Source organism: Lampetra fluviatilis, chromosome 2, assembly GCF_964198595.1.
Source record: "Lampetra fluviatilis chromosome 2, kcLamFluv1.1, whole genome shotgun sequence".
NCBI classification, from domain to species: domain Eukaryota; kingdom Metazoa; phylum Chordata; class Hyperoartia; order Petromyzontiformes; family Petromyzontidae; genus Lampetra; species Lampetra fluviatilis.
This window is the reverse complement of record NC_136276.1, coordinates 15,969,057-15,996,939: the sequence shown is the minus strand read 5'-3', so window position 1 is coordinate 15,996,939 and position 27,883 is coordinate 15,969,057. Positions and strand designations below refer to the sequence as shown.

Sequence of the window (27,883 nt, the reverse complement as noted above, 5' to 3'; positions counted from 1 at the left end):
ACTAATCAATCATCACACAATCCCACTGATCAATCATCAGACAATCCCACTGATCAATCATCACACAATCCCACTGATCAATCATCACACAATCCCACTGATCAATCATCACCCCCATCCCACTGATCAATCATCACCCCAATCCCACTGATCAATCATCACCCCAATCCCACTAATCAATCATCACACAATCCCACTGATCAATCATCACACAATCCCACTGATCAATCATCACCCCAATCCCACTGATCAATCATCACCCCAATCCCACTGATCAATCATCACCCCAATCCCACTAATCAATCATCACACAATCCCACTGATCAATCATCACACAATCTCACTGATCAATCATCACACAATCCCACTGATCAATCATCACACAATCCCACTGATCAATCATCACCCCAATCCCACTAATCAATCATCACACAATCCCACTGATCAATCATCACACAATCCCACTGATCAATCATCACGCAATCCCACTGATCAATCATCACACAATCCCACTGATCAATCATCACAACAATCCCACTGATCCAATCATCACCCCAATCCCACACACCACGGGGTAGGGGGGGGTGTACCCCTTTCTCGACTCCTCCCACTCTTCCTTAACGCGTGCGGCGTGCCGAGCGAGCGTCTCGTCGCAGCGACTACTCGGGTCTGCCGCGAATGGCGACGCGACACGTCAGTGCTGCCCGGCCTGACGCCTCGATCCTTCAGCCCAGGCGCTTGCAATCGAGCTGCCGAGCGCGGAGTGGTTTGGAGTGAGCGAGTTGAGTGAGTAGGTCGGCAAGTGGCGGGTTGAGATTACCGGCCCTACCGGCACACAAGTAAGTTCAATGTTTCGCCAGCTCGTCTTGCCGCTTCACTAACTGCTGGGTTAGCTCAGCTTCGTGGCTTTCTCGTGAATGTCGTCGGGATGATGATGATGTTGGTGGTGTTGGTGGCGGGCAGGAGTTGTACTGCTGAGTGGTAATGGTGTTGGCAGGGCCGCCGAACTCAGCTGATTTCACTCGGGCTGTGCGTGCCCTGCTTGTTAATAAAGCATTGCCCGGTGGCTTCTACTGCTTCTACTGCTGCTGCTGCCATTGTGTGATGATGGCTCAAGGAATGGCCTGGCTCTTGTTTAGTACTTGGAAGCCGCAGTGATGGAGATTTGATTTCCGCAATGCCACCAATAAACAGGTCCACGTGTACCTGTTTATTGTGTACACTGGTGCAGGTGTGCACGATGTCACTGGTTACATAAAGACAGATCTCCTCCCTCTCTCCCGTGTAGCCATACCAGACTGTAGGGGCAAGTGCTGTTAGCGAGTACCTATGAAGGCCGGCACGGTACACGAGGGGGTGGGTGGCCAGCAACCACGCCCGGCCGCCTTTGTCTCCCCAGTTGCGGTGTTTACTACACACACCGCATCAGGTACTCATTTTAGGCCGAGTCGACCTAGGAGAAGCCCAGGATCGGTTCAGATAATCGTCACTGGTGGTAGACTACCATAACATATACAATACTTAAATGGGTTCTTCTTGGGATATTTTTTTGACTTTGTCTGCCTTTCCAGGTGAATTTCACTCGGTTCGATCCTGAGCCATCTCCATACCATAGAGCGGTGGTGGTTACCAACCCTCATGGACTCTTGGGACAACTGAACCCTGTGGCGGTACCCAGGGGGTCAAATAGGACCCCGGGGTCAAATAGTACCCCGGGGTCAAATAGTACCACAGTGCCCCGGCTCTCGCATAATGTCCGTGATGCAGTCATTTTTATTAGACGCTTTTATTTAACTCACTCTGTTGTATCCTCAACACTGTCTGTTGTCGTATCCTCAAATCTTGTAACTCAATTTTAACCCACTTGCCAATGTCGCATGGACTGCAAACTTGGTATACGTATGTCATACTGGTGACAATACTATATTCTATCATTAAAAATTAAATATTTTTAAGCAATCTTTTTTTATATGTTATGTTTCGGCTTGGGTCTAATTGTCCACGCTCAACTCACGTTGGCTGTAAATCATCACGGCACCCTTACGTTATGGCAAGCTTCGGGGCCACTTCCTGGAGTCGTGGAGTTCTGCCATTACTCGTACGGTACATTTCATTAAAGCGTGTTTAAAAAAAAGCCTTTTTTAATATGACAACTGTTAAATGATGGGTGCTTCATCGGTAAGGGAGCTAGCCCAGAACCACTAGCATATAGGTTTTAATCTAGGTTACAGCCACTTGTGATTTAACTGGGTTCTCAAGTGCATTTGATGCTCTAAGCTCAGTCACCAATGACTATGTATGTATGAAACATTGCAGGTAAAATGTTCAATTTCATTTGGCTGAATAGCAGATCTGTCATGAGAAAAACTATCTCATGGCTGCACGCACACTCGTACACAAAACACATTAGTTTGGTTTTCACTTTGGCTATATTCCAGCACTGGAAGCTTGAACATCGGTTTGATTTTCATGGGAAAAAACTCATCGCAGGGTGCATGGGAGAGTTAGAGTTTGCATATAATAACAATTCGACTGTGAGACTTCCAAATGGCTTCTTCGTCTAACCACATGGCGTGCTACGACCTTGAAATAAATTGGACAGAACAAAAGATAAAAAAAATTTCCGTTTCACACGCACAGTTTATGGCAAACAGGCAGCGAGCCTCACTCATCTTTTAAAGGGCATTAGCGACACTCTTGCAACACGGTAGCCCACCACAGTACACCCGAACAAAATCGCTATCCTCAGGGGTGTAACAATTCACTCAACTCCCCCACCCTCCACTCCCCAAAGAAAGTGTCCCAGAAAAAAAAATATTGAATTGCCTCGACCATTTTGTATTATTTGGTACCCCGGGGTACCGCCATAAGGATCAACTGTCAACCCTAAAAAAAAATAGACAAACCACTCAGTACAGCGGTGGCTGTGCTCGTGAGACATCCAGCTCGTTAGAAAAGAAACGACACCACATCGAGGGAAGGAGAGAGACACCGAGAGGCACACCCACGCACAGAGAGACAGAGAGAGAGAGAGAGACATATAGAGACACACAGACAGAGAGACATATAGAGACACACAGACAGATACAGAGAGACACAGAGAGATGGAGACACACAGAGTGATCCCAACAGGAATCACGATTCCTCTGCAGTCGATTATCATGCTTAAATATTTACTTGAGTGGCATTCACACATAGATTCTGCCGTATAAGGAATTACCCAGTAGAAACCCATCCATCTCCAAATTGATACGGTTTAGTGGGAATCATCCAGCATGGTTGCCATGTATTTCACTGGCAATTGTACATGGCCAGCCAGGCCCAATGGCCCCTCACCTCTATAGCCTGATAGCCATGCCTGAATCAGGCTGGAATCAAGCCAATTCACTGCATGAGACATTGACCATACATTTCACAATGGTGAATCGGGTCAATACTAATCAGCTGGTATTGAGGTCAAGTTCAGCCAGTTGGTGTTGACCAGATTAACCATTGAAACCTCTTATATCAACATTTACTGAATTCACCAAGCCAACCATTGCACGAATGCCACTCGTGGCTTCACACAGCCTGGCTCCCCCTTGATCCTGTCCTGTACATTCATTTTAATTAATGTACCCTCCAAGCAAATTGCCCAAGGGCTGCATTGTGAGGAACAGAGGGTAATACTCGTAATGCTCCCATGTCTATGCTGCCAGCCTTCACCAACCCACATTGACCAGCTTGGTGCAGTATTGTCAAATAATACCCACAACCCACACAGTGTGGGGGAGGTCTGTATCCAGTAGTGAATTACATGTGCTGTACAAGTACTATGCAATTCATGTAAAGCCGTTTGTGACATTGATCTTCTGAAATGTTATTTGGCATTTCAGTTTCCTACAATTTTAAGTCTTCTATGATAAACGCCAGCAATATTTTACCGAACTGGTATTTCCGATGCGGAAGTCATTCGCTTTGTGGTATTGCATGCATCCATGTTTATATTATAATAAAGTATTCACAACCATGCTGTAGCAGTTTGTATTGCCTTTACAGGAGGAAGCACCATACAAAGAGTGAGAGAAAAAAGTGGACATTTTGCAAGACGCAGAGGGAACATGTCTGGATGGTGTGCACATCAGCAGGGCAACCTCACGAGTGCCTCGGCCATGCTGCTCCGGTTGCTCCTGCTGCTCTGTTTCATGGCACTGGTCATAGGGGATGATGACTACTACCAGAGGCTGGACGTTGCACGTGATGCCAGCAGCAGGGACATCCGCAAGGCCTTTAAGAAGCTGGCACTTACCTTGCATCCTGACAAAAACCTGGTGAGTTGTTAATGGTGAAGCTTTTTTTACATTTATTTACAGTCGATATTATAAACAGCATACCATTGCAACACAATTTTACTGTACTGAGGGAAACAACTGTGGATCTTTGTATAATATATCCCATGATGTAGTGTGTGTAATGTGTTGCATTGGTGTCTTTTAACAGTTGGAATAAAGAACATTGATTCAGTTGCATTCAGTGTTTTTAAATATTTTGTAATACTACTTTTTTAACTGTGATTGCCTTGGTTTTGAGAAGTAAACAGTGGTAATTGGCTCATGCACATCTGGCTGTGCTTATTTTATACGTCAGCATCATATTTATTATGCTATCCACAGGAGACAATTGAAGCTGCGTCATGCGGTAAAGGTTTGCGTGGCACTTTCGGAGGGCCTCTCTCGCAAATATTTGCCTTTGGGGTTTATTGTCATACTCGGTACTGTACCTTGTCCATTGCATTTTCTTGCAAATTTAGAGTTGGTCACGAAAAAGGAAAGTGAAGTTTCAAACAACAACTACATATTGTTCAGCAATAACGCCTAATTATAATATATGGGCGATGGTAAAAAGGTTAGCCTACCCTTCAGTGGGAGTGTTGTTTAGCTATAGCCGTAAACTGTGATGAGTTCAGCCTCACCTGCTCCACAAAGTAGGGTATTGATTTTCACTGCCAATGCTGAGGCTTGTTAAATGAGCTGTAGAGAGGTGGAATAGCCTGTGTGATTGTCTTGGTAGGGCCCTTAAACGTTGTGAAGGGCTCTTGATAAGAACTTTAAAAGGATACAGCAGGGTAATTTGGCCGTTGCCTCTGTGACCAGTACGTTTTGATGCAGAAAATAAAGAATCGATTTTAAATTTGATCAAAGAAATGCATAAATTGGGCAATGTAATAGCAATAACTTTTTTATTGCTATGTGACAGAAATTAATAATGTAATGTTTTATATAATGGAGTTGAGCTTTTGACACATTGTACACCATCTTGTTTGTGTACATTTCATAAATACCTAAAAATAGGACATTTTAAATGTTGTGCTTTAGCCACAATACCTGCAATAAAAATGCTTGACGTAGAGTATTGTGCAACAACTCAAAATGTGTTACTGTAGTACAGTCTTTTCAATTTACATGTTGGAGATTCAGTGATGAAATCGGCCCATGTACTGGACCTATTTGGTTTTTTGCTTCATGAAACCTTGAGGAATGGCTCGAGCTTGGCCCCAAGGCCTTCTAGCAGCAAATAGATCATGTCTGATAATTGTGGGGTTTTTTAATTATCCAGATGCAAGTATTCCGATTCATTAAAGTGTTGGCACAATTATGACACCATACCATTTTGTAAAATCTCTCAAACGTGTGTGCATTGTTAACTTACAAACGCTATGACAACATAAGTACTGAAATAAATGCTGAGTGCTGGTGTGGTTTTCTTGCAGGCATTTTGTTTGCACCCTAGCAGCAGCTTAGACGACACAAATCAACACTCGTTGAGAGGGGCAGCTTGGTTGTTTTACTCGTTATTCAATAAACTTTTGATGCTGTTTTGCTGACCAGGATGATCCTGATGCTCATGAAAAATTCGTCAAGATCAACCGGGCATACGAGGTATTGAAGGACGAAGAGCTGAGGAAGAAATACGACAAATATGGCGAGAAAGGGTTGGATGGTCAACAGCAGGGTGGCCGCTATGAGAGCTGGAACTTTTATCGCTATGACTTTGGTAAGGATGCTGAAAGGTGCTTCAACTGAACAATCGTTTATCGGAATCTTTATAGTCCATGGGCCAGTTAAGAAATTGGTACCACTTACGGTGCCAAAACTCTTATTATACCATTGCATTTATATGGCTAATTATAGTAAATAAAGCTTGTTTTGAAGCTTTCGTGACTGCAGGAATTACTCTTTGGTTCTTTCGGTAAAGTCACGTAGAAAGAAAATAAATTAACTAATAGAATAGTAAATAATTTGATAACCTACTCATTTCAAATGGCTATCAAATGGCTGTTATTGGCCAAAATGAAATTGGAACTGCTAATGTTATGCCGCCTCAGGTGGCACGGCAAGTGAAATATCTGGTCTCATGGACCATTAGAGACAACGTTATGATTTAAACTCTCAACCCTTTGATCACCAGGGCTACTTTTATGGTTTGTTGACTGCTCTTCCACAGCTCTCATATAGTGAAATATATGTTGTGTAGATGTTATTGTAGAAGTATTGTAAACATATTTTTTTTCTCCTGATGACAATTGCTTGTGTTGCGATCAAAACGCCGTGATATTTTTATAATTTTTTTATTCACTTTATTTTTATTATTTTATCTATGTGACTTTACCGAAAGAACCATAGAATATGAATTCCTGCAGCCACGAAAGTTTTAAGTCAAAATTGACAACGCTATCACCTTTTGCCACCAGACCAGTGTGGGTGCATGGGCATAATCTCGTGAGGTCGGACCGTAATATCAGTGCCGGAACTCCTAATGCTTCTTAGCCTTGTAATTATGTCTGGACTGTCTAATGATCAGTATTCACTCTTAATGGTCTAAGGACCCCAATTTAAAACCATTGGTTTAACAATTTAAAGAGTATTCAAATATCCATGCCACGTTTTGAAATGGTGTAACTGTTTTGTATGTTTTTTTCTCCGACCCATAGGAATTTATGATGACGATGCAGAAGTTCTGACACTTGACAGAGGAGAATTTGGTACGATATAGACTTAGAATCATAAACAACCAAATATAAAATGTAACAGTCTTTATTTAATTGGTCCCCTGAAAATACATATTTTGATAATTATTAAATGCAGCATTCGCCCAGGTCTATGTTGGGTTTCGTGTTGTTTCTCTGGCTGTGTTCGTGAGTGTACAACTATGTGGCATGTGTCCACAGCAGTCAGCACTTTGGTATTTCCTGTAATTATCAGGTTGCCACTCTTTAAACCTAAGTGCTGCACAATCTTTGAAACCAATTGTACTAAAGCATTTGGCTGCATAATAGCAATGCTAAAATGTGTATTTTTTATCTTACTATTACTGCCCTACAGTAAAAAAGCCATATAATTGCTTTATGTGTAAAAGTATTGCACGAATGCTTTTGAAATAAAATAAAATAAAATCCCCTCAAATGAATTCTTTTTTTCCAATTGTAAAATGTTTCCAAACGTTTATTTTTCATTGAAAAAAAACAATATAAAAAACACGGATGTAAAATAAAGTAGTGCAATAACTTGTTTAATTCTTTGCTTTATTTAAGTGCTTCCATTTGATTGTAATTCACAGATGCTGCGGTGTCTTCAGGGGAATTATTTTTTGTAAACTTCTACTCACCACGCTGCTCTCATTGCCATGAGCTGGCTCCTATGGTGCGTTCCCTCCCCCCCTCTATATGCAGCATATTGCGCGGACTTTACATGTGGGAAGGTGTGCATGCACACATGGTGTCACAACACCGGTGTTTGAATGCTTTCATCATGATTCTCTGTTATAACCCCATCCCCACCCCTTGATGTTTTCCTCTTTTTTCGTTTTAAGTGGCGAGAATTTGCCAAGGAGATGGATGGTGTGATCCGAGTGGCGGCGGTGAATTGTGGTGATAACCGCATGATGTGCCGCTCCAAGGGAATCGGAAGCTATCCCAGCCTGTACGTCTATCGGGCTGGAATGGTAGGTTGTGTTCTGCGTCTACAGGGGCATGTTAATTAGGGCACATTAGTAGAACATATTGTCGCTGGGGACAGTTGTGTTTCGCCCTGGCACTTTTTCAACGTTTGATTAGACAATAATTGACAATGTCACCACTTGTCATAAACGCAGTATATTATTTTAACATATCCAAAATCCCTCTTGATAGTTTAATAATATTCCTTCAGGTATGTGTATTCATTTTTTTTTTATTAAATATTTGTTTAATAGCATTAGAAAGCTGGGTAATTATATTACAAGATGGGAAAGCCAGTGTGAAAAGTAACACTTGGCTTAGTCAATGAAGGCATAAATTGTCTTCCTCCTGACGGTGATTTTTATACTAATGTCCTCTTTAATATACCGCCTATAAATACATTCTCATCAGAGTCCTGCGAAACATCAACGAAATGTAAATATAATGTACTGTATGGATATATCCACTACCATATTCATGACGACAAAAAGCAAAACGTTGATTTGAGCACCCTTTTCAAATGTAATGGTTTCTTGTTTGTAAAGCTGTGATACGTCAGGGTTAACATATTTAATAATTTTACAAGGTGACCATACTCTCGTTCACCAAATATACAAACTCATGCCCACATGAAATTTAAAGAAACATCTACAAATTAACTGGGTGATTGTGCTTGTTGTGTTTCCCGTATTTCAGCAACCAGTGAAGTACTCAGGAGACAGGTCTAAAGATGACCTGGTCAGATTTGTCATGAAGTACGTAACCAGTAAAGTAACGGAGCTCTGGGCTGGTAAGAATCTCATGATGAGGTTAATATTTGAAATGCTCTTGGTAATGTTATTTTATATATGTATTTGTGTATGGATTAATGTGGCATTGATTATGCTTGAACATGAATTGCATTAAATATTCATATTAGCGGCAAATTAATAAATGTCAATAAAGCAAACATTTCCTTTATAAATGAATTTTAATTCCAAGCCTGCATAATTGAAAAATTATATTCCTTTTTCCCCATAAATATATGGGTAAAAATATACTTTATAGAGGGAGAGACAAAGCAAAGAAATATGCAGAACATCAGATAAAGCAAGGGTAAAGCAAAACTGGAACAAGATCAGAGAAAGGCAATACCGTGGTACTTTTCGTAAGCCTGGTGTAATTACATTGCCACCGAGATTTTTACACACTATATCGTGTTCCGGATTCTCTGCTTTTAAAATTTCACATTGGAAACCTAAAGTGAGATAAATAAAAGAGGAAATGTGTACACAGACACGGGAAGAGATTAATTTGTTTATTCTGCTTCTGCATCTGTGTGCCTTACTAAATACCCTCTATGCTCTTTGAAACAGAGGGAGCAATCACAGAGAGTGATTGAAAAAGAGTTAAACACATACAAATGAAATAAGGGGTGTCAGCAGTGACCATACTGAAATAAAGGTTTTCAGCCTGATATTTGTTTTAATTCTCGGTCATGTTCTTTATTCATTATAAATACATGGATTTGCTGTCTTATTATTGTGCCTGTGAATACTTTACTTACACTGAAAATGAATGTATGAATCTAATCCTTGTAACTATCAGTGTTCACGGTTCATTAATATTGCATTCCGTCATTCCCTGCCTCTCATGGGAAATGACATTTTAATGGTCATGCAACATCATCTGGCGTGCTTTGTCTTGTGCAGGTAATTTTGTTAATGCTTTCGAACAGGCTCGATCTACAGAGACAGGCTGGCTCCTTTCCTACTGCTCGGACATCGGAGGTAATTGGCCCTACCTTGAACTATATTAATCTCATGGTGACCCCGGACAGTTGAGAGTGCGATGTTTCCACTGTGTGATTTCATGGAAACAGCAAGTATAGTGATGGCTTTGAACTAGCAATGTACTGTAAATGAATAACTCTATATATATTCCCTATAAAAAGGAAAGTTAGGTTTGTCTTTGTAGTTTGGCAAGTTTAAACAAACTAAATCAATCTTTGTTTCTGAGTAACCTTTTACTTTAGCTTAAAGAAGCTCTGTTAAAAGTGCACGTTTTCATTGGTGGACTCCAGTGTTGGCTGTACTGCTTGTTGACTGTAGCCAAGGCATTTTCAGACCTTTTTAGGGCCTTAATTAACTGCAGTCTTCATTCTAAATAATCTTGGTAAATCTCCCAAAGGGGTAAAAAGCATTGCTATATCTGGGAGGTTTCCCTTACCCCCTGGCATTAATTACATCACTGCTGATGCACACATTTCCATGGTGCTAAATCATAGAGGTGTTTTGTTATTACCGCTTGCGTATTTGGGAATAAACAAAGGAGCTGAGGCTTGCTAATTTACAGCCTGGAAGGAAATAATATTCCATTTAAAAAAAATGAATTTATTACATGGATGCTTTCATTGTTAGTCTCCAAGGTATTTTAAATCTCACCGCATTATTACCTTAATTCTAACCTAATATTTTGGTGTATTTACAGTATCGCCTTACTTTATATCATAAATGTAAAGAGTAGTGTAAAACAATCCTGGTTTTTCATGGTATTGCATGTGTTACTCATTTGGTATGAATTAGCCAAATTTCAGATATCATATGCATATCTAGTAAAACCACATAAACTTCAGTTCTCTTAATATAGAGTTTCCTAATATGCAAGGTTCTGCTTTTCAAGGACAGTAGTTTGCTTAGCCAATGACTTATGGACATGTGGGTTGACAAATACGTTTTTTAGCCAACGTGTGGTTTTGCCATGGTCAAATGACACTTGTACGAATGTTAGTCATTTCCATACATACGCAGTGTTGCAGTCATCCTCGTGCCATGTGTTGCCATGTGTAATATTGGATACGTGTAAAAAAAATCCATTGGAACTTCATAATCGCGGGTGCATGCATTATAGCTCAAACATTCTGTATCCTATTTAACTTTAAAATTCCTTCATTCATGCATAGTGTGTGCACATTGTTTCAGGGTTTGCGTTATATTAGTTTCCTTGGACCTCAAACCCCAGATACACCATCTTGGTCTTATGTTTTTTTTTTGCCCACTGTCCTACACTGGTCAGACTTTTTCTCTTGCGTTAGGTAATATACATATGGGCATAACCTAATATAAATTGTATTATTTATTTTGCTACTATTAGTGTTTATAAAGGTAACACATGGCAGCTGGATAACACGGCTATTAACATATGACATATCCTCATATCTCTTGTGATAACCAGATTCTAAGTGCATGTGCTATGTGGCTGCTTAGAAATGCATTACATGACTGATACAGGATTATATGTAATTTGCTGCTGTAGAACATGTATATGGTTACACTTATGTGAATTTGTGTATTTGAAATCAGATTCCATGTATTTGATGTGGAGTTTTTTTCCATAAATTTCCAGTCTTTTAAATAGAAAATAATTCCAGCACTTCTGTGTATTTTTCAAAACTGTTTCTTTCATCTAGTCCTGCTGATGAGTTAGTCATACAGACTAATCTAACTACGTTTATTTTTTTACGAAACGCATATGTGTTATGTGGATTTTTTTGTCATTTCTCCAAATAACTGACATTGTATAAGCTAAAGGTCCTCTTTGAACAGTTAAGGGATGTTAGACTGGAATAGTCAGTGTGCAAAGTATGTTTCTCTAGGCCACTGGAGGGAGTCTGGAGGCCAAAATATATATTGGAATGGGCAAACTGTATCCCACTTCAAAGCTACTTACAATCGAGACAGGGAATTGATTGTTAGCAAAGACAAATGTATTAACATGATTAGCGTGTAGTCCGATATTATAGCGAAAAGCAATCTTTCACAATGTGTCATCTCGCATTGCTCTGTTCATACATCACCATGGGAGAGTCGTATGTAATTACCAACTCATCAATTGAAATTATAATTTAGTGTGTGCTATTAAAAGCATACGTTTCATGACATCTAGGGATGGATAAGTCACGTCCTAAAAATTATTCCATTCCAGTATAAATAAAGGAACATTTTACTGGAATGTTTTCCTTTTTTAGGTATGAATGGCTTCAATGGGAAGTTATTGCATGAAGAAATGTGCTCCAAACCTTTATGATGCTGATGTCGTAAAACATTTAGCTCAACCTCAGGTGGTCTCTGGAAGGATCGCTTATGCTGTGTTTTTCAAGTTAACATTGGGAATACCCTATGGCAATCACATATACAAAGTTGAATGTGTTTTCCCCAACCTTTCACCAATAATTTAAATTGTAATTATACATCTGTAAATGGGAATGTTGCACAATACAGGTTATTATAACATTTTAACTATTTTTAAATGAGAAACCATTTTCACAAAGGCTGGCAGCATATCCCTACCGATGCTAATTTATTCCTAGGTTCCAATCGGAGATTAAGTATGAGCAGGAAAATCAGTATTTGTGACTCTAAACTAAATCTCATTCTACATGGCCTTCATGTCAAGATCTGTCTCAGCTTTGTAGGCCTTGCAAGTCCAAGGCTCGATGAGTAAATCACTGACAGAGGCAGCCAAAATTATTTTTTCGCTGAAGGATGTGTCAACCATATGTTTGCAATGCTTAGACCAGGAGTCATTCTTTCCATTAAATCACAAACTTTATGAAAATTTTCCATTTGCAAAAACCGGAATATGGCCAGTTTATAATACCATACTTCTGTTACTGTTAAAGATGCTATGTTAACAATGTCATATTAGTTTTCTGTAGAATATCTAGACGGTGTAAACATACAACAACCAGGTGGTTGGGTTTCTCCAAAGGAAGTCTGCTGGTTTTTTTATATCATATATATTTGTATTCTGCCTTGTGTATTTTGGTGTTGCAGATTGCTTATCTCAGCACACCAGACGTAAGCTCGCTGGAATGTTGGTGAGTGATACGATTTGTTTTAGTTGTCATGAATTTGAGTTGGCTTATTCAACTAATGAAATAATCTAGCGGTATAGAACTGATAAATACATTAATATAATGGTATGGTATTATCAGTTTAATCATGAAGTGTTATGCAGATATGTCTTGTTTGTGGAATTGTTTGGATGAAAACACCTTGCTTTATATCTCATATAATGTTGATGGCAGACATTGCATCCCCTTCCCACAGGATGGAATGGCAAATGTTGGCTGGGTGGACTGCAGCACCCAGAAACACATTTGCTCGCAGATGAACATAGAGGAGAGCAAGACGATCTTCTACCCACCAGGCGAAAGCCCTATTAAGTCTGGTGAAAATGATGCTGACCATTCTCTGGTATTCAATGCATGCCACTATGGGAGAGCTAATTCTTCCAACAATGAACCCTTCAGAGCTTTGGTTAAACACTCGCACAATAAACAATACTTGTATATTGTACTGATCATCATGATGCAGTTGTACATTTGCTGTGAGTTGAAATAGCACCTTAAAATTATTTCAGCTTCAGATTAGCTGGTCCTGTACACACTTGCATCAACGACTGGACCTATGATCTCATAGTAACTCTCAAGATGCCTAATTAATAACAATGAAAGTATGAACTTTAACCTTACACCGTTGTGCTGTGTGTTTGGTGACAGTGTCGTAAACTGAAAAAATAGGCTTTGTAATAAGTAAGAGCCTGTTAAATAAAAAATCTATATTTCTATCACATTAAAGTCCTTTCATAATATTGAACTTCCTTTATATTTGTCTCCAATAAATGCTCACGCATCATCTTAAACCCGTTTAAATGTAACTGTGACGTCAAGCAAAGCTTGAGTATAGTATGGTTATAATATAAAGCTTTATCAAACAAGCAAATTGATCAGCTGGGAAATGTTCAGAGATGTGAACAGCCATTCCTCAATATTTGTTTTGCCTCATGTCATAATGATAGTGCTCTTATGAAAACAAATGTTTGAAATGTAATGTGGTAAATTGTAAAAAACGTGTTACTACATTATAAATACATACTTAATGCCATGATGTATTCTGTGTAGGTTCTGACGAGTCTTGATGCCAAGGAGATTTATATATCTGTGATGCAAGCCCTCCCTGCTCTGGAGAAGCTTACTGGCGCCAACATGAAGGTGAGAAAGGCAACACGGATGAGCATCTTGCTTTCCATATTTGTAGTCGTATATATGCTTATATAACAATGATGACTGCACTGATGCATTATCTCGTTCCAAAACAGATCCTGCAAAGTCCTTGGCTCATTTTCATCGTCTTTGGAGACAAAGGAGAGGCAGGAGATTACGAGTTCAAGAAACTAAATACACTGCTCAAATCTAAAAATATAAAGGTGTGAATATCACTGTGTTTTGCGTTTTATATATATATATAGCTTTAGTTACATGATAAAACAGTCTCTTAAAATAAAATCTACCTTTAAATAGCTATTATCGTATCGAGTGGAATATAGTTTCAGTTTATAGTGTCAACATACAAGGGTGTACATATAATTTGTCGAGCAGACAGAATAATAAAATGAGCATGAGGTAAGAAGCATGAAGTAAATGCAAATTGTCAAAGTGGAATTTTTTTTGTATAAAATAGTTTAATAAATGGACTGGCTTCATGCAAGGAAAATTTCATTAACAGCATTCTGCAGTTGAGATTACATGTTTCATATGCAAAGGTAACACAGGTGGTGGTGGTGGTGGGGGGGAGTATAATTTGTACAAAATGTGAACAAGTTGTTGAGGTCAGAATAATGTTTGCAGTCTTATGAAACCAAAAATGGTACTTTAAGACAGTATTGAAGGTGGCTGGGTGAGATGAGGAGGCGAGAGCCAATTCTCAAGTGTTCAAACAGAATTTTCATTTTTCTGATTGACTAAAGCAAAATAAAAATATATTTGAACGTAATAGAGGGTTCTTTTAAATCACTCCATTGTCAATATTGTTCCTTCGCATTTTTGATTGGTTTGTCTGCTAATGTTAAATTTTTTTATAGGAGTCTTTCATTATATAATTTAAACGTGATGGTATTGTGTACGTGTTGCATTGCTGTTTGATTTATGTGATTTTCTTTTTTACAATCTGAAACATAATTGTGCTAACTCACAAAATGCTCATTCACAGGTTGGAACACTTGATTGCAATCCATTCCCTTACATTTGTGACCAACTGTACATCAACAGCCGGGCAGTTGTTGTATTTAAAGGAAAAGGTCTCGATGAATATGAAATACACCATGGTAAGCTTCAATATTAGTTTCAACGTTGCTTTGAAAACTTAACAGTATGTGTTGCGTACATGACACGCTCTGTGAAATTCATTCATTGCGAGTTCTTTTTTTCCCCCCCACGCAGGTAAAACTACACTGTACGAGCTCGTATCCTTTGCGAAGGAGAGTGTCAACTCGTTGGTACACACACTCAGCCCAGAGACCTTCCCGGAGAAAGACAAGGAACCCTGGCTGATCGACTTTTTTGCTCCTGTATGATTTTTTTCTCTCTCTTCCGGGGTTACACCAGTTATGAAACTGTAAACAGATAAGGGTCTGGTAATTGTTGTCTATCACTCATTACCGACTATGTTTGAAGCAGTGTCGTCGTGTGGAAATGTAGTTTGGCAGCCGTAGCGTGGTTTGTGTACTGCACTACAAGCCCAGGAACTTAAGATCAATTCCCAGCCCCACACATCAACGGGAAGTAGTATCTGAAGCGACTTTGGGTCTTCCCTAGGTCGCTTTAGCCTTAAGTGACATGGTGCAATAAGGTTGGCTGCTGTGCGGTCTTCTATTGTCTGCCTAACGGCCCTTCCTGCCAGATTGCCTAAGGATAAGCAGGTGACCTTTGTTTTTTTTTGTCCGTGTCCTTCCCACAGTGGTGCCCTCCATGCAGAGCCCTCCTGCCAGAGTTGAGGAAGGCCTCCCGACTGTTGACAGGACAGCTCAAGTTTGGAACTATCGACTGCACCATTCACAGCAAGATCTGTAACCTGGTGAGATTGTCTACGACAGTTGTAGTGTGAGGTGGTCTGCATGTTTTAGGTTATTTAATTATCACTTTGGACTTTTAAGTGCAGTATCTTGGTATGTGTGTACATTCGGGAAAATTGTTTTGCTTTAATACACAAGTAAAAATATGCCTTTTTATGTGTTCGGTAATGTCAGGGATGCATGCATGCAAGCAAGTGTAAATATCTTTACATTTCTTTAAAGAAAGTGTAATTGTTTAATGTGTTTTATAGGTACTTTCTATTCATTAGCTATGCTGTTTAAGCATATATATGTCATGTTTAGAAATACATTCTAGTATGTACAGTAATGCTTTGTCCAGAGCTAAAGCATTTCTTTTTCTACTTGAGGAAATATTGCTGGTGTATTACGTAAATATCATTACTCGTGTGCCATGCCTCGTGTTCTGATTATTGCAACAAAAATGACATGTAATTTGAATGTTTTAACAGCTGTAAGCATGACATCAGTCTGAATGAAACGTTTTATTTTCTCTGCAGTTCACTTTCTCGGTCACAAATTACATGATGGGTTTGTAAAGCTAATAACATATCATTCTGTTCTCTGTGCTGAGAATCCAGTGACACCAATCATAAACTATGCTGTTTGTCTTTGAACTTTGAAAGCATGTTTGTTTTTGCAGCACGGGATCCATGCGTACCCGACAACACTGATATTTAATCAGAGCAACATCCATGAGTACAATGGACAGCACAGTGCTGAACAGTTGATGGAATACGTACAGGTACATAACACTGTACAAGAAGCATTCTCATTTTGCTTAAACTTTATAGATGTTCGTCATCTATTAACATCCTAATATGTGTCTGATGGAATCTAAGTTTTGATTCAAGATGAAACAAATATTCATGTACATTCTAAACTAACTTGCCTATCCACGGACATTAAGCAAGTTTGATAAAGGTGTGGTCTCTTTTACTGAAGAAAATAATTATACATATATTGTATTTAGCATTGATCACAATTCAACATTTTTTTTATGTAAGGTACTTATAATATCTTGGGGGTGTGGGAAAAACTATTAAAAGCTGTATAAAATCTTTAAACAATTGGCATAGATACCAATAGCTAGTGCAGTGTAAACACAAAGCAAGATGTAAAAAAATATGCAGCTATAAAAGTTAAATATAACATTCTGGAATGAGTCGTGCATGAAATGGCCTATAACGTATGAACATGTTGGAGGATGCCCTCGTTTTTGCTGTTAACAAGAGAGGATTCAATGATCTAATTTGTGTTCAATATTTTTTTAAATACAGTGTGGATAAATTGACCATTTCAAGATAGGGCATGGTTATAGCCACTGTTTATATTGTCACTATATTGTGTTATTTTTGGCTTTGTCGTAATTACAAAAATGCAGACATAACCTATTATCATTATTATGGCTTTTCAGGATCTGATGAGCCCATCAGTGGTCACACTGACCCCAGAGACATACGCTTCCCTGGTGAAGCAGAGAAAGAGAGATGAAGTTTGGATGGTCGACTTCTACGCTCCCTGGTGTGGGCCCTGTCAAGCCCTCCTTCCAGAGTGGAAGCGGATGGCTCGGGTCGGTGGTGCATTACCTACGCACGTGCGCACGCCTTTTGCAATGGGTTCACGGGAGACATGGTTTAGGGTTGCATCTGTTTTGTGGGTGGTGGGCTCTACTTTTTGACGTTTCTTGTTGAATATCAAATGTATTAAATGTCAAGTCACAGAATGTTGAACCTGATCAGCAGAATATGTGCTATATGGTAAAGTGACTTTTGAGTACAAAATAGTATAAATGTTAGCCTTAAAATGAGGTTGCCAAATTAGTTTTTTAAGTCCGATCTGGCACAATTGGCCGAGAAGTACTTTGCTATTGTTGTGAATGGATTTCATTGTTTAGCTGTTACCTTCGAGCTGTATTTTCAACCATCATATTGGTGTTCTGTTAATTCACAAGCTTGAAGTTGCTTATTCGATAAATGGCCAGGAGGAGGCAATCTTCATCTACAAATGAACAACTGCTTTCGTACATTCACACTTTATCTTACATGTATTTTTTTGGTTATTTTTGCTTTTGCATACTCCATGAAGACAACATTTTTATTCCCAAACAATTGTATTTTATCCATATGCTGAACTTACAATTAATCAAAATTGCATGGAAATACCTTGGAATATATGTTCATAATATAACAATAAATATCTATATGACATAACCTTCTGGTATGTGAATTCCACCCGTGACCACTTTTATTTGTTACATACAGAAGCACGGTTTTACACTATTATTGATAAATGTCCCTGCAATTATTGCGTCGCCACCCTTTTGTGTGTGCATTCTTGGGGTTTCTAGATGCTGTCAGGTATGGTGCAAGTGGGAAGTGTGGACTGCCAGAAGCACCATGCCCTGTGTCAAAGTGAAATGGTTCACGCCTATCCTGAAATCCGACTCTTCCCCATGAATCCAGCTAGCTCTGACAAATACTTGTAAGTAGTTTTATACTTTCTTGACTGCTTTACACAAAAACACATATGGTTGTCCACGATAAGTGCTTTGCTTCTTGGTCAAATTTTTATTAAAATCACGATACAGTAAAACCTTGGATTGCGAGTAACTTGGTCTGCGAGTGTTTTGCAAGACGAGCAATTTTTTTTAAAAATAAATATTAATTTGATAAACGAGCGAGGTCTTGCAATACGAGTAGTACATGTATACGCTTTGTCTGCCGAGCGTCACGTGATCACCACTTATATACGAGTGCTTTGATATACGAGTGCTTTGGATTACAAACACGTTTCCGGAACGAATTATGCTCGCAATCCAAGGTTTTACTTTAAATGTATTTGCCAGATTATTTCATGTAATTTGAATATATTCACAAGTTATATTTTGATTTTAAATATGATAAATAATATATTTTTCCGAGTAATTTCGTGGCAGGATAAAAAAAGCAACTTACAAGCTTAAAATGGCAAGTAGTAGAATAAAAGATAGTAGACGTGGTTCTGATTTGCCTCATACCACTTCATGGTAGGTAAAGTTTCAATCAGGAAGAGGATGTGTCAATGGCTTGGGTACATGTGCAGGGTGGAGAGAGGAACGTTGGAAATATGGACATTTGAGTCAAAAATTCGAGACTCTGAGCCAAGGGGAAGAGGTTCGGTAGCATAAATAGCATTAGCAATGATGACCTTTTGATTTGTAGAACTCGTACGTTGTGATTTTGTAATGCCAAACTGACAAATATTTTTATTTTTAATTTCAGCAAGTACAGTGGCTGGCACAGAGATGCCAACTCTTTGAAGGGATGGGCTTTTGGGTAAGTAACGATAATGCGTATATGTATTCTCTTTTACCGGCATTAAAATGATTGATAAAAGGCTGTAGTTATTACACGTGATAACAGTTACATTGTCAGTTTTTAACGAGGTGTTATGCACCGGATTCGTTGTACACCTAACAGATACCTGCCTCAAACAGCAGAAGATCTCACCCCCCAGAAATTCAACTCGGAGGTGCTAGAAGGGATGGAGCATTGGCTGGTCGATTTCTATACTCCATGGTGTGGCCACTGCCAAATATTTGCTCCAGAGTTTGAAATCGCAGCAAGGGTGAGAGCCCCATTTGATGACCTCATGTTATTATCTTTGTATATAAAATACACAGTTATATGGATTATATACATTTACAGTACATGTACAATGTTAGTGTGTGAAAAGCAATATTGAGCCACTGTAAATAAACGGCTGTTGTAATTGCGGAGAATATCATGAATTTGTGGTATTTACGAACCGTTTTGTACGTGGCCTTCAAATTGTGTTTGTTCACAGCTGCTAAAAGGTAAATTAAGAACTGGAAAGGTGAACTGCCAAAATGACCCACATGTTTGCCAGAGCGCTGGTGTCCATGGCTATCCCACAGTCATGTTCTACCAGTACCAGGGGCGAAGCAAGGTGAGGATTTATTTGGAAATTCTATAAAGGGAAGAACTTATGGTTTAACCGTCTTAGCGATACATTGATTAGTTTCACACATACCACCGTCATCCTTGTTTTATTACACAATTCGTAACATTATAATGGAACGATGTACAAGAGAAGGATGATGATATATTCATGTGCACCTTTTGATAACTTCACTTGAAATTCCGTTTAACAGAAATAATTTAATGTTTACATATGCATTGAAAAGTCACCCTTTATCAGTTTTTTAATGTTTCTGTAACTTAATTGTACTTGTACCAAGATCAGGGTAAAAAATAATCTGCCCGAGCCAACTTGCACTACAGTGAATTTATTTAGCATTAATTATTGTTGGTGCAATATTTTTTATATCTCATGTGATTCTTGTTTTTTGCTCAAATTTCTATTTGACTAATTGAGTACTTTTATTGGTTTTGCTTTTTGTCAAATTGGTGTCCCAGGTCACCCTTGCAAATGAGTATAATCCTGTTCTCTTAGTTCTCACCTCGTTAAATAAATACACTCAACTTGACCTTATTGTATGTGCAATCAGACCACAATACTGAGGTCACAGCCAGTTTAACCGTGTAGATCAAAGCTCACGTGTATGTATGGGGTGTAGTCTCAACATTTAAGTAACCTTCATATAGACTGTCCTTTATGTGTGTACTTATGTATAATCCATGCGTCAACATTTAAACTATCCCAGAGTATAAGCATGAATGGTAAACATGTCAACAACACATGTAACTATTGAATACAAAAATTGGGTCAAAACTGTAGACACAGACATATTTTAACTACACGTGTTGCTATAAATCATGGAATTTGAGTCCATAGGGTTCAGGTACACGTTAAATATTTATCCTAATATACTTTAGATTATGGTATATTTGACACATGTGCTTTGGTCGTAATGCCTTAATTTGTTTTGGTGTTTTTCTGTGTTCAGAGGAGTACAGGAGGGGAGGAGATAAACAGTAGAAATGGAAAAGACATTGCCGAGACCCTTCTAAGGCGGGTGGGAGACGTACCCCTACATGAAAGCACCAAAAAGGTACGTGTTATTGTCCATTCACACATACTCTGGTTTGTCACATGTCCAATACTTGCTATGTTGAGTATTCTTACAAGACATCACGTTAAATTTTTGTTTGATGCTTACCAATGTTTTGTGTTTTGTTCTTGTCCAACAGGATGAACTGTGACCTCATGGGGTGTGTCCACTATCATGTGCAATCTTGAAAGTTGTTTGAGATCATTATTGGGTTCAGATGTCGTTTTCTAACATGAAAATTATTCACCGCAGCACATTTGTAAATACGAGAGCATTTCGAAACCAACAGTGGAAACATCATATGCGTTGATTCACCTATTTTGGCAGCAGTAAAAAAAAATGTGAATACCAATTGTATATTGCTGGTTGTCATTTTTGTTATGGCAAGTAGTAAACACCTTCTATAAACGCATATGCAAAGAGCGAAATGCCTCTTGATAATATGTTTCTCATCATCTTCCTTTGCACAAAGAATTTTGAAAGTGATTTTAAAAAATTTGTAACACTCCAAGGACCTTAAGATTTAGATAACATTTTACAATTCGGATATTAAAGGTATGTATTAAACAGTATGTGATATTGAACATACTGCATGTTTACTGTGTGTAAGGTTAATGCCAGCCAGACTGCAAACAGGATTCAGAATAAATTTCTGATCCTCCAAACAAACCATAAACTAGTATCTCATTTATTCTAGATTTGAAGCTTTCGTGACTGCAAGGATTCATATTTTTAGGTTTTTTTCGGTAAAGTCACGTAGGTAAAAAATAAAAATAAAAAAAACCGTATCAGCTATCGTGCTATGACGGTTCCACCTGAAGACGGAAGCTTGTGTTGCCTCCGAAACGTCGTGATTTTTTATTTAATTTAAATTTTTTACCTACGTGACTTTACCGAAAAAACCTAAGAATATAGTATCTCATTTACCATCAGCCAATCAATCCACTGCTGGATGAAGGGGCCTCCCTTAGTCGCCGCCATCCTCCATGGTCCCGCGATGCAACAGTTCAGCCAGCACCTGCACACAAGCCATCACTCAATCTCTGTGGTAGATGTCCTCTTGGGCAGATTTTCCTTCTTTGGCTGCCACCTCAAAAGTAATTCTCACCCACTGGGCATCATCCCTTCTAGCAACGTGTCCTGCCCAAGCCCACTGTTTTTGGCAGTCAACATGTTCTTTAAACTGCATTCTCTATTCCACATGTCCCTCTTTTCTGCGTCTCAGTGTAATCCCAAAGATGCGTCTTGCCATGCTTCTTTATGGACGTTTCAACCCTTGTTCCATCCTGTCCATCAGTGCCCATGATTCTGATCCATGTCAGAGCAGGTAAATATGCACTGGTTGAAAACTTTCCTCGTGCACATTGGTACGTTGCTTTTTTATTATCAAATTGTGCTTTCCAACGGGGCGTCAATCCACTTCCATCCACCTTTTTTGTTATTTCATCCTGATCTTAAGTCCCCCTTTGATTCCTGTCCAAGGCATACATATTCTGCAATATTTTCCAGTTGCTTCCCTCCAACAGAGATCTCTAATTTGTTTTTAGCAAACTGGTTTAGTGAACTCAATCATCTTAGCTTTGCTGTTGATAGTCATTACCACTTCCATTCAGAGTGAACTGCAGGAAATGGTAAAATAACTTAATGAAGACGGCTGCAAAGTTGGACTTGGGATTATTATTGCTCCTTTATCAATATATGTTGCTTCCCAGCCTCCTGAATTGGGCACACATTACTCTAATACTCTTGCATTTTGGCTTCAGATATTGATATTCAATACTGAATATTCTAGTATTTTTCGTTTATTGAGCTTGCTTTTATTTTGAAGGAAAAAAAAGACTCCACATTGACACCTCACAATGGCAGAATATATGTGCAGTGTGTTTTTTACTGTCACTATATTCTATGCATGGGAGTTCATGCTTCACAAGCAATATTGGTGGCTGGGTTTAACATATCCTTGCCTTGAAATATGGCCATTTTTAGCTCTGCAATTACATCTTGAGATGTGCAAAAAAAACCTAAGCTGAGATTGTCTTCATTAATTTTTTTTCCCGCATTTTTTTTGTAACTGGTGTTTGTTTTGGTGGACTTATTCTTTGCTAGACTTTGGTTTTGGATACATGTATATACATTGCATTTCAATAAATGGTGGGTTTTACACGTTTGTTGGTTTGTCTTTCCTGTATATCGGTGCAATTTAACTAATTCACTGTAATTGTTTTTTTACGAATTAACGTTTTATTTGGCTGAGGTTGACTTGGACTAGATTCCCAGTCATGGTTAACAGCAGTGGCAAGTGATATCCGAAATGGTCCTGAGGCACCCAATATCAGCACGGCATCTCGCCATATGTTTCCATCTGACTAATTATATTCCAAATCAAGGTAGACTTGAAGCTTTACTTTCAATGACGTTTCTTAAATGTATTATAATTATTTGTTGATGTCTTAAATATACGGTTGCATGAGCAGTACATTAAATATTGCACACGTTCTCGGATACATAGAGTTGTGACCTACAGTATCATTACGGTCAAATAGCTAATCGCTGTTGATAGAAGATTAAAGGATTAATTATGTGAATACAACTTCAGTAAACATTGCATCGTGAATGCGGCTTTTGGCTGGCCATCGAACAAAGATGTTCACTGCATCGCGCGCATTCGGATGTGCTTCTGCGGCCGTCTGGAATGCTCTTCTCATATTAGGAAACCATGAGAGCTATACACTACTAAATCTAGATTGAAAACTCACTTCTCTAAAACTGACTTTTGTGTTTACTGTCATTTCTTCTTCCCCCGCACCTCCAATTAGCGTGGTTGGCTATGTGCAGTGCGAAAGAAGTTCAATTTACTATGGTTCTGGTTCTCGTGCGATATTTCCAGATTTTGCTGCTAGATTGCAGACGTTTCACATGATCAAAGGTGGCACCATTGCACCACTACACCATGGTCAAGCCACCATCATCACCTGCTCACGTGTTGGATGCATTAAATTCCTTGGTTGTCAATCTAATTCTTGGCCATCGGCCATCATTATTCTTAGAAACTTTCCCTGCTGAAGCCCGCTTACGTGTTTTTACTGTTAGGGTTACATTTCATCATTAACCTACATACTGTATGCTGTCATCTTGGTGCCACTCAATGTAAAGCCAAGAAGGCATCTCGATGCTTTGACAACTTTTTAAATGGCCATGCTTCTGAACCATATGCCGTCGCAAGTAGTACGCACAGATTACAAACTTTCTTTTAGACAAATTGGTGTGTTACTTTTCAATCTCAGCGAGCAGTCATTTTTGTCTGACCTTTAAATACACTTCAAATATATCAAAGGAAGCAGCAGTATGGTGACAGTTGTATCATGAAATTGTTTACAAATCATTGGAACACATACAATTGGGATATAGTTATGTTTGAGATGACAAAAATAGACCAGTGGATTATCCATCTTCAACCAACATTTTTCGTTTTGAGAGATTGGCTTGCAAGTAAAAATAAAACACATTTCACCATCTCTCCTCCCCATCACACTGGGTCCTAAAACTTCCAGCAGCAGTCCTCCACTGTTGGCGATCATATGCCAGATTGTACTAATGTTTCATGTCATTCATCTCCACCTCGCCATCATTCCATCTTTTATCTCCGTTGTCCTCTACTTCTGTTGCCTGCAACTGGAGTTATCATTGCTTTGGCTGGAATCCTGTTACTTTTGCTCGTGGCATTATTTTTGACTACCACCGATTTCATCTGAACCTATCAATTGCAGTATGTACCAAACAATATTGTTCATTATTTTGTTCGTAGTTTTGCGTATACCATGTTTATCTCGTTTACATCGAATCTGTCGATGCTATGTTCAACGTATATTTTGATATTTTTTGGTAATTTATGGGGTTTTTTAAATATATGTTTCATTTAAACTGCCACATTTTATGTTCGCCAATAATATATTTTAATATAAACTTAGTGTATTATTTGTTGCAACGCACTTGCTTCCTGAAATATACGTATTGTCCTAAAATCTGTATAAATATACTTATGGAATGCCATTGATGAAATGAACACATCACTGCATAAAGGGAAAAGCTCCTGGACCAGATAGTATAACTATCAACATCATAAAAGAAGTTGGATAAACTGCTGGAATACAATTAGCAGAATTGTTCATGAAATGTTTATATCGATATAAAATACGGCAATCATTGAATAATGTCTCAATCATTCTTATGTTTGGAAAAAAATGATGATGAAACCAACTTAAAGTATTCCATACCCATTACCCTCTCATCGCACCTATTCAAATGTATTTAGAGGTTTGAAATTTGCATGCAGAAGTCATTAATTTAATCAATTAATGCAGAGTTATATAAATTAGAAGGATGAACATATGTCAAATTGGTCATGTTATTTGTTGTACATTATATACGTGCATCCTTCACGCTTAACATAATAAACTCACCTTTTAATACAGATACAAGCGAGTCTGTCAATATTAAATTGCACTTCCATCCACAATTTTCTTGGAGAGATCTTAACTCTTCATTTACTGTGGAACAAAAAGTAAATCAACGACGAACTAAAATATAATAATAGGGGTTTTCCCCTTTTTTTTCTGGCAACAAAACTGAAACCTTATTACAAGGATTCATGTCTGCATTAACCACAATGCTTGCAGTCAAAATGCAAACAAAAACACACTATGATCATTTATGCATTGTCCTTGAAACTGATTGGTCCACACCAAGGGACGGCTTTCTTTTGAGCCTCGACCCAATTGGTGCTCGACCAGAGGACGCCAAAAGGCATACAGCTCAAAGACAATGTACTATCAAAGTAATGAAGGCTCGGGGTGAGCATCTACATCATTAGACCTCCTTTGCCAGTACAAAAATATAATAATAGGGTTTTCCCCCCTTTTATTTTTATGGCAACAAAACTGAAACCTTTTTACAAGGATTCATGTCTGCATTAAACACAATACTTGCAGTCAAAAAACACACTATGATAATATATTTTAGTAAATGAAGAGTTAAGATCTCTCCAAGAAAATTTTTACTGCAAGTAGTGGTTAATGCAGACATGAATCCTCGTAAAAAGGTTTCAGTTTTGTTTCCAGAAAAAAAGGGGAAAAACCCTATTATTGAAAATGTATTATGTTTAATTCCATGAAACAGCACGTGGTCGAAGGAATGTGGGTGAAAAGGCTTCCATGAAAACATAGCATTAAACAATTTTTATAAAAGTGTAAAAAAAAATTTACATTCCAATGAGTTAATCTAAGTGATTAGTAAATCATCATTCATCATGGTATGCTTTTTAAGTCACAATGAACTATGGAATTATAGAAAAGGCTTTACCGTTTCGGGCATAAATACAGGTGTTAAGATGTGCAAAACACCAAATAGGCATCTATTAAAAGGCGTGAAGTCAGCATTTGGTGTTGGAACATCTTAACACCTGTATTTATGCCAGAAAGGGTACAAACCTTTTGTATCGTTTAACACCTTGATACTGCCAAAAAGGGTCCCGTAGATAACTGCTTAACCTGAGCTGTTAATGCTTTGGTGCACGTATTACTGCACTTGTTTACCTAGAGAGGTAAATGTAAAAAAACACAAGCTTAAGTTTTACAATGTAATACTGGAAATGTTGGTCCATTTTTAATCATGTACAATAATTTGCTATAATTTTGGTTGCGTGTTGAATGTGTAAATTCTATTTAAATGTGCATTGGAAATTAAACGCATTTTACATGATTATATGCACGTTACACTAAACATAATATGCGTGTTTTTTACAACGTGTTATACTTTAGTGTAAGCAGTATTCATGATAATTGAAAAACTCCAGGAACACTAATTTTTTTTATTCATGCAACTATGACTAAACAATCCATTATTTGGCAGATTAAAGCATTTGAACCTAAATAAGCTGGGCAATGCATTCTAGATTTGAAGCTTTCGTGACTGCAATGATTCATACTCTTAGGTTTTTTTCGGTAAAGTTTTCTATTATTTTTATTATTTCCTTTTTACCTACTGGGCAATGCAACTTCGGTTTAGCATTTTCAATCCAAAACGAGACCATGGAATTAAGCAATGACTGCGTAACTTTATGCACATTAAATTTCGATGTAAAGCTTTCGTGACTGCAGGGATTCATCTTCTTGGTTCTTTCGGTAAAGTCACGTAGAAGGGAAATAATAAAATAATATAACATACTAAAATACAATTCTCACGACGTTTCGGCCACAACGCAAGCAGCCGTCCTCAGGTGAAGAACAGGTCTGTTGTGACTTTACCGAAAGAACCAAGAAGATTTATGCACATTGTCGGGGACCTTCATTGGCTCATTTGACGCGTTGGTGTTAACAACCGCATTTATATGCCTGGTAATTATCCTGCTGCTTGTCCAGGATCACCCCACACCGAGGTCCCGTGGAGCCCCGAGAGTTTTGCTCAGCATTAGGTAACGTCTGCTAGGCAGCCCGGGCTACGTGCTCTGCGACAACCGCCCTTTGCCCGCATCCTCCCAGCCAGAGCTGTCAGGCAGAAGTACTTAAATTGTCCTCATAAATGCAGCTGCTACTGCTGCTGCGACTGTGCGAGTGTCCGTGCGCTTGGTGTGGGCCCCTTGCCCACAGAAGCACTGCACAAAAGGCTCCTTTGTGGGACTCTTATTTTTTTTTTGTAACCCAGGCAAGGATTTAAGAAGAGTCCCGCTCACGCCGAAGACGCTCAGTAATCTCCAGCCCGCCGGCTTCTATGGTAACGGACCAGAAAGCGGCCAGCGGAGACCCATGGGCATCGCTCTACTCCCCCCCTCCCTCCCCCCGTTGTCTTGCAGGCAGATTAAAATGTCTCCTTCCAAAAGGACGTACTGCAGATTTTTTGTCAGGCTGACTTTTGAGCAACGAGAGAATTGCGGTTTTTGGCTCCGCATTACCGTTCCCCAAGACACGTATCGATACTTGATGTTT

The 27,883-nt window shown here is 38.7% G+C and overlaps 1 protein-coding gene across 2 annotated transcripts; it reads left to right on the top strand.

Moving 5' to 3' along the window:
- Nucleotides 1-601: 601 nt before the first annotated feature.
- Nucleotides 602-27,675, top strand: DNAJC10 (DnaJ heat shock protein family (Hsp40) member C10). Of its 2 annotated transcripts, none has more exons than XM_078870985.1 (23): nucleotides 602-839; nucleotides 4,039-4,310; nucleotides 5,868-6,033; nucleotides 6,971-7,021; nucleotides 7,597-7,679; nucleotides 7,849-7,980; nucleotides 8,672-8,765; nucleotides 9,667-9,744; nucleotides 12,790-12,833; nucleotides 13,066-13,212; nucleotides 13,920-14,009; nucleotides 14,117-14,224; nucleotides 15,007-15,121; nucleotides 15,237-15,364; nucleotides 15,754-15,870; nucleotides 16,530-16,631; nucleotides 17,304-17,459; nucleotides 18,237-18,370; nucleotides 19,150-19,203; nucleotides 19,348-19,495; nucleotides 19,715-19,837; nucleotides 20,799-20,903; nucleotides 27,603-27,675. In XM_078870985.1, exons 2-23 carry the CDS (start codon nucleotides 4,101-4,103, stop codon nucleotides 27,612-27,614), a joined length of 2,397 nt encoding a protein of 798 aa, XP_078727111.1. In that variant the 5' UTR covers nucleotides 602-839; nucleotides 4,039-4,100; the 3' UTR covers nucleotides 27,615-27,675. The 2 variants fall into 2 exon arrangements, with proteins under 2 accessions (XP_078727111.1, XP_078727102.1); XM_078870976.1 differs by lacking the exon at nucleotides 27,603-27,675 and adding an exon at nucleotides 21,043-23,064 and having other exon boundaries at nucleotides 603-839.
- The last annotated feature ends 208 nt before the right edge of the window (nucleotides 27,676-27,883 follow it).

Coding starts and splice junctions, on each gene's coding strand:
- DNAJC10 (XM_078870985.1), top strand. CDS start 4,101: ATGTCTGGATGGTGTGCACATCAGCAGGGCAACCTCACGAGTGCCTCG. Junction 14,225..15,006: donor TCAAATCTAAAAATATAAAG/GTGTGAATATCA, acceptor GCTCATTCACAG/GTTGGAACACTTGATTGCAA. Junction 17,460..18,236: donor AGTGGAAGCGGATGGCTCGG/GTCGGTGGTGCA, acceptor TGGGGTTTCTAG/ATGCTGTCAGGTATGGTGCA.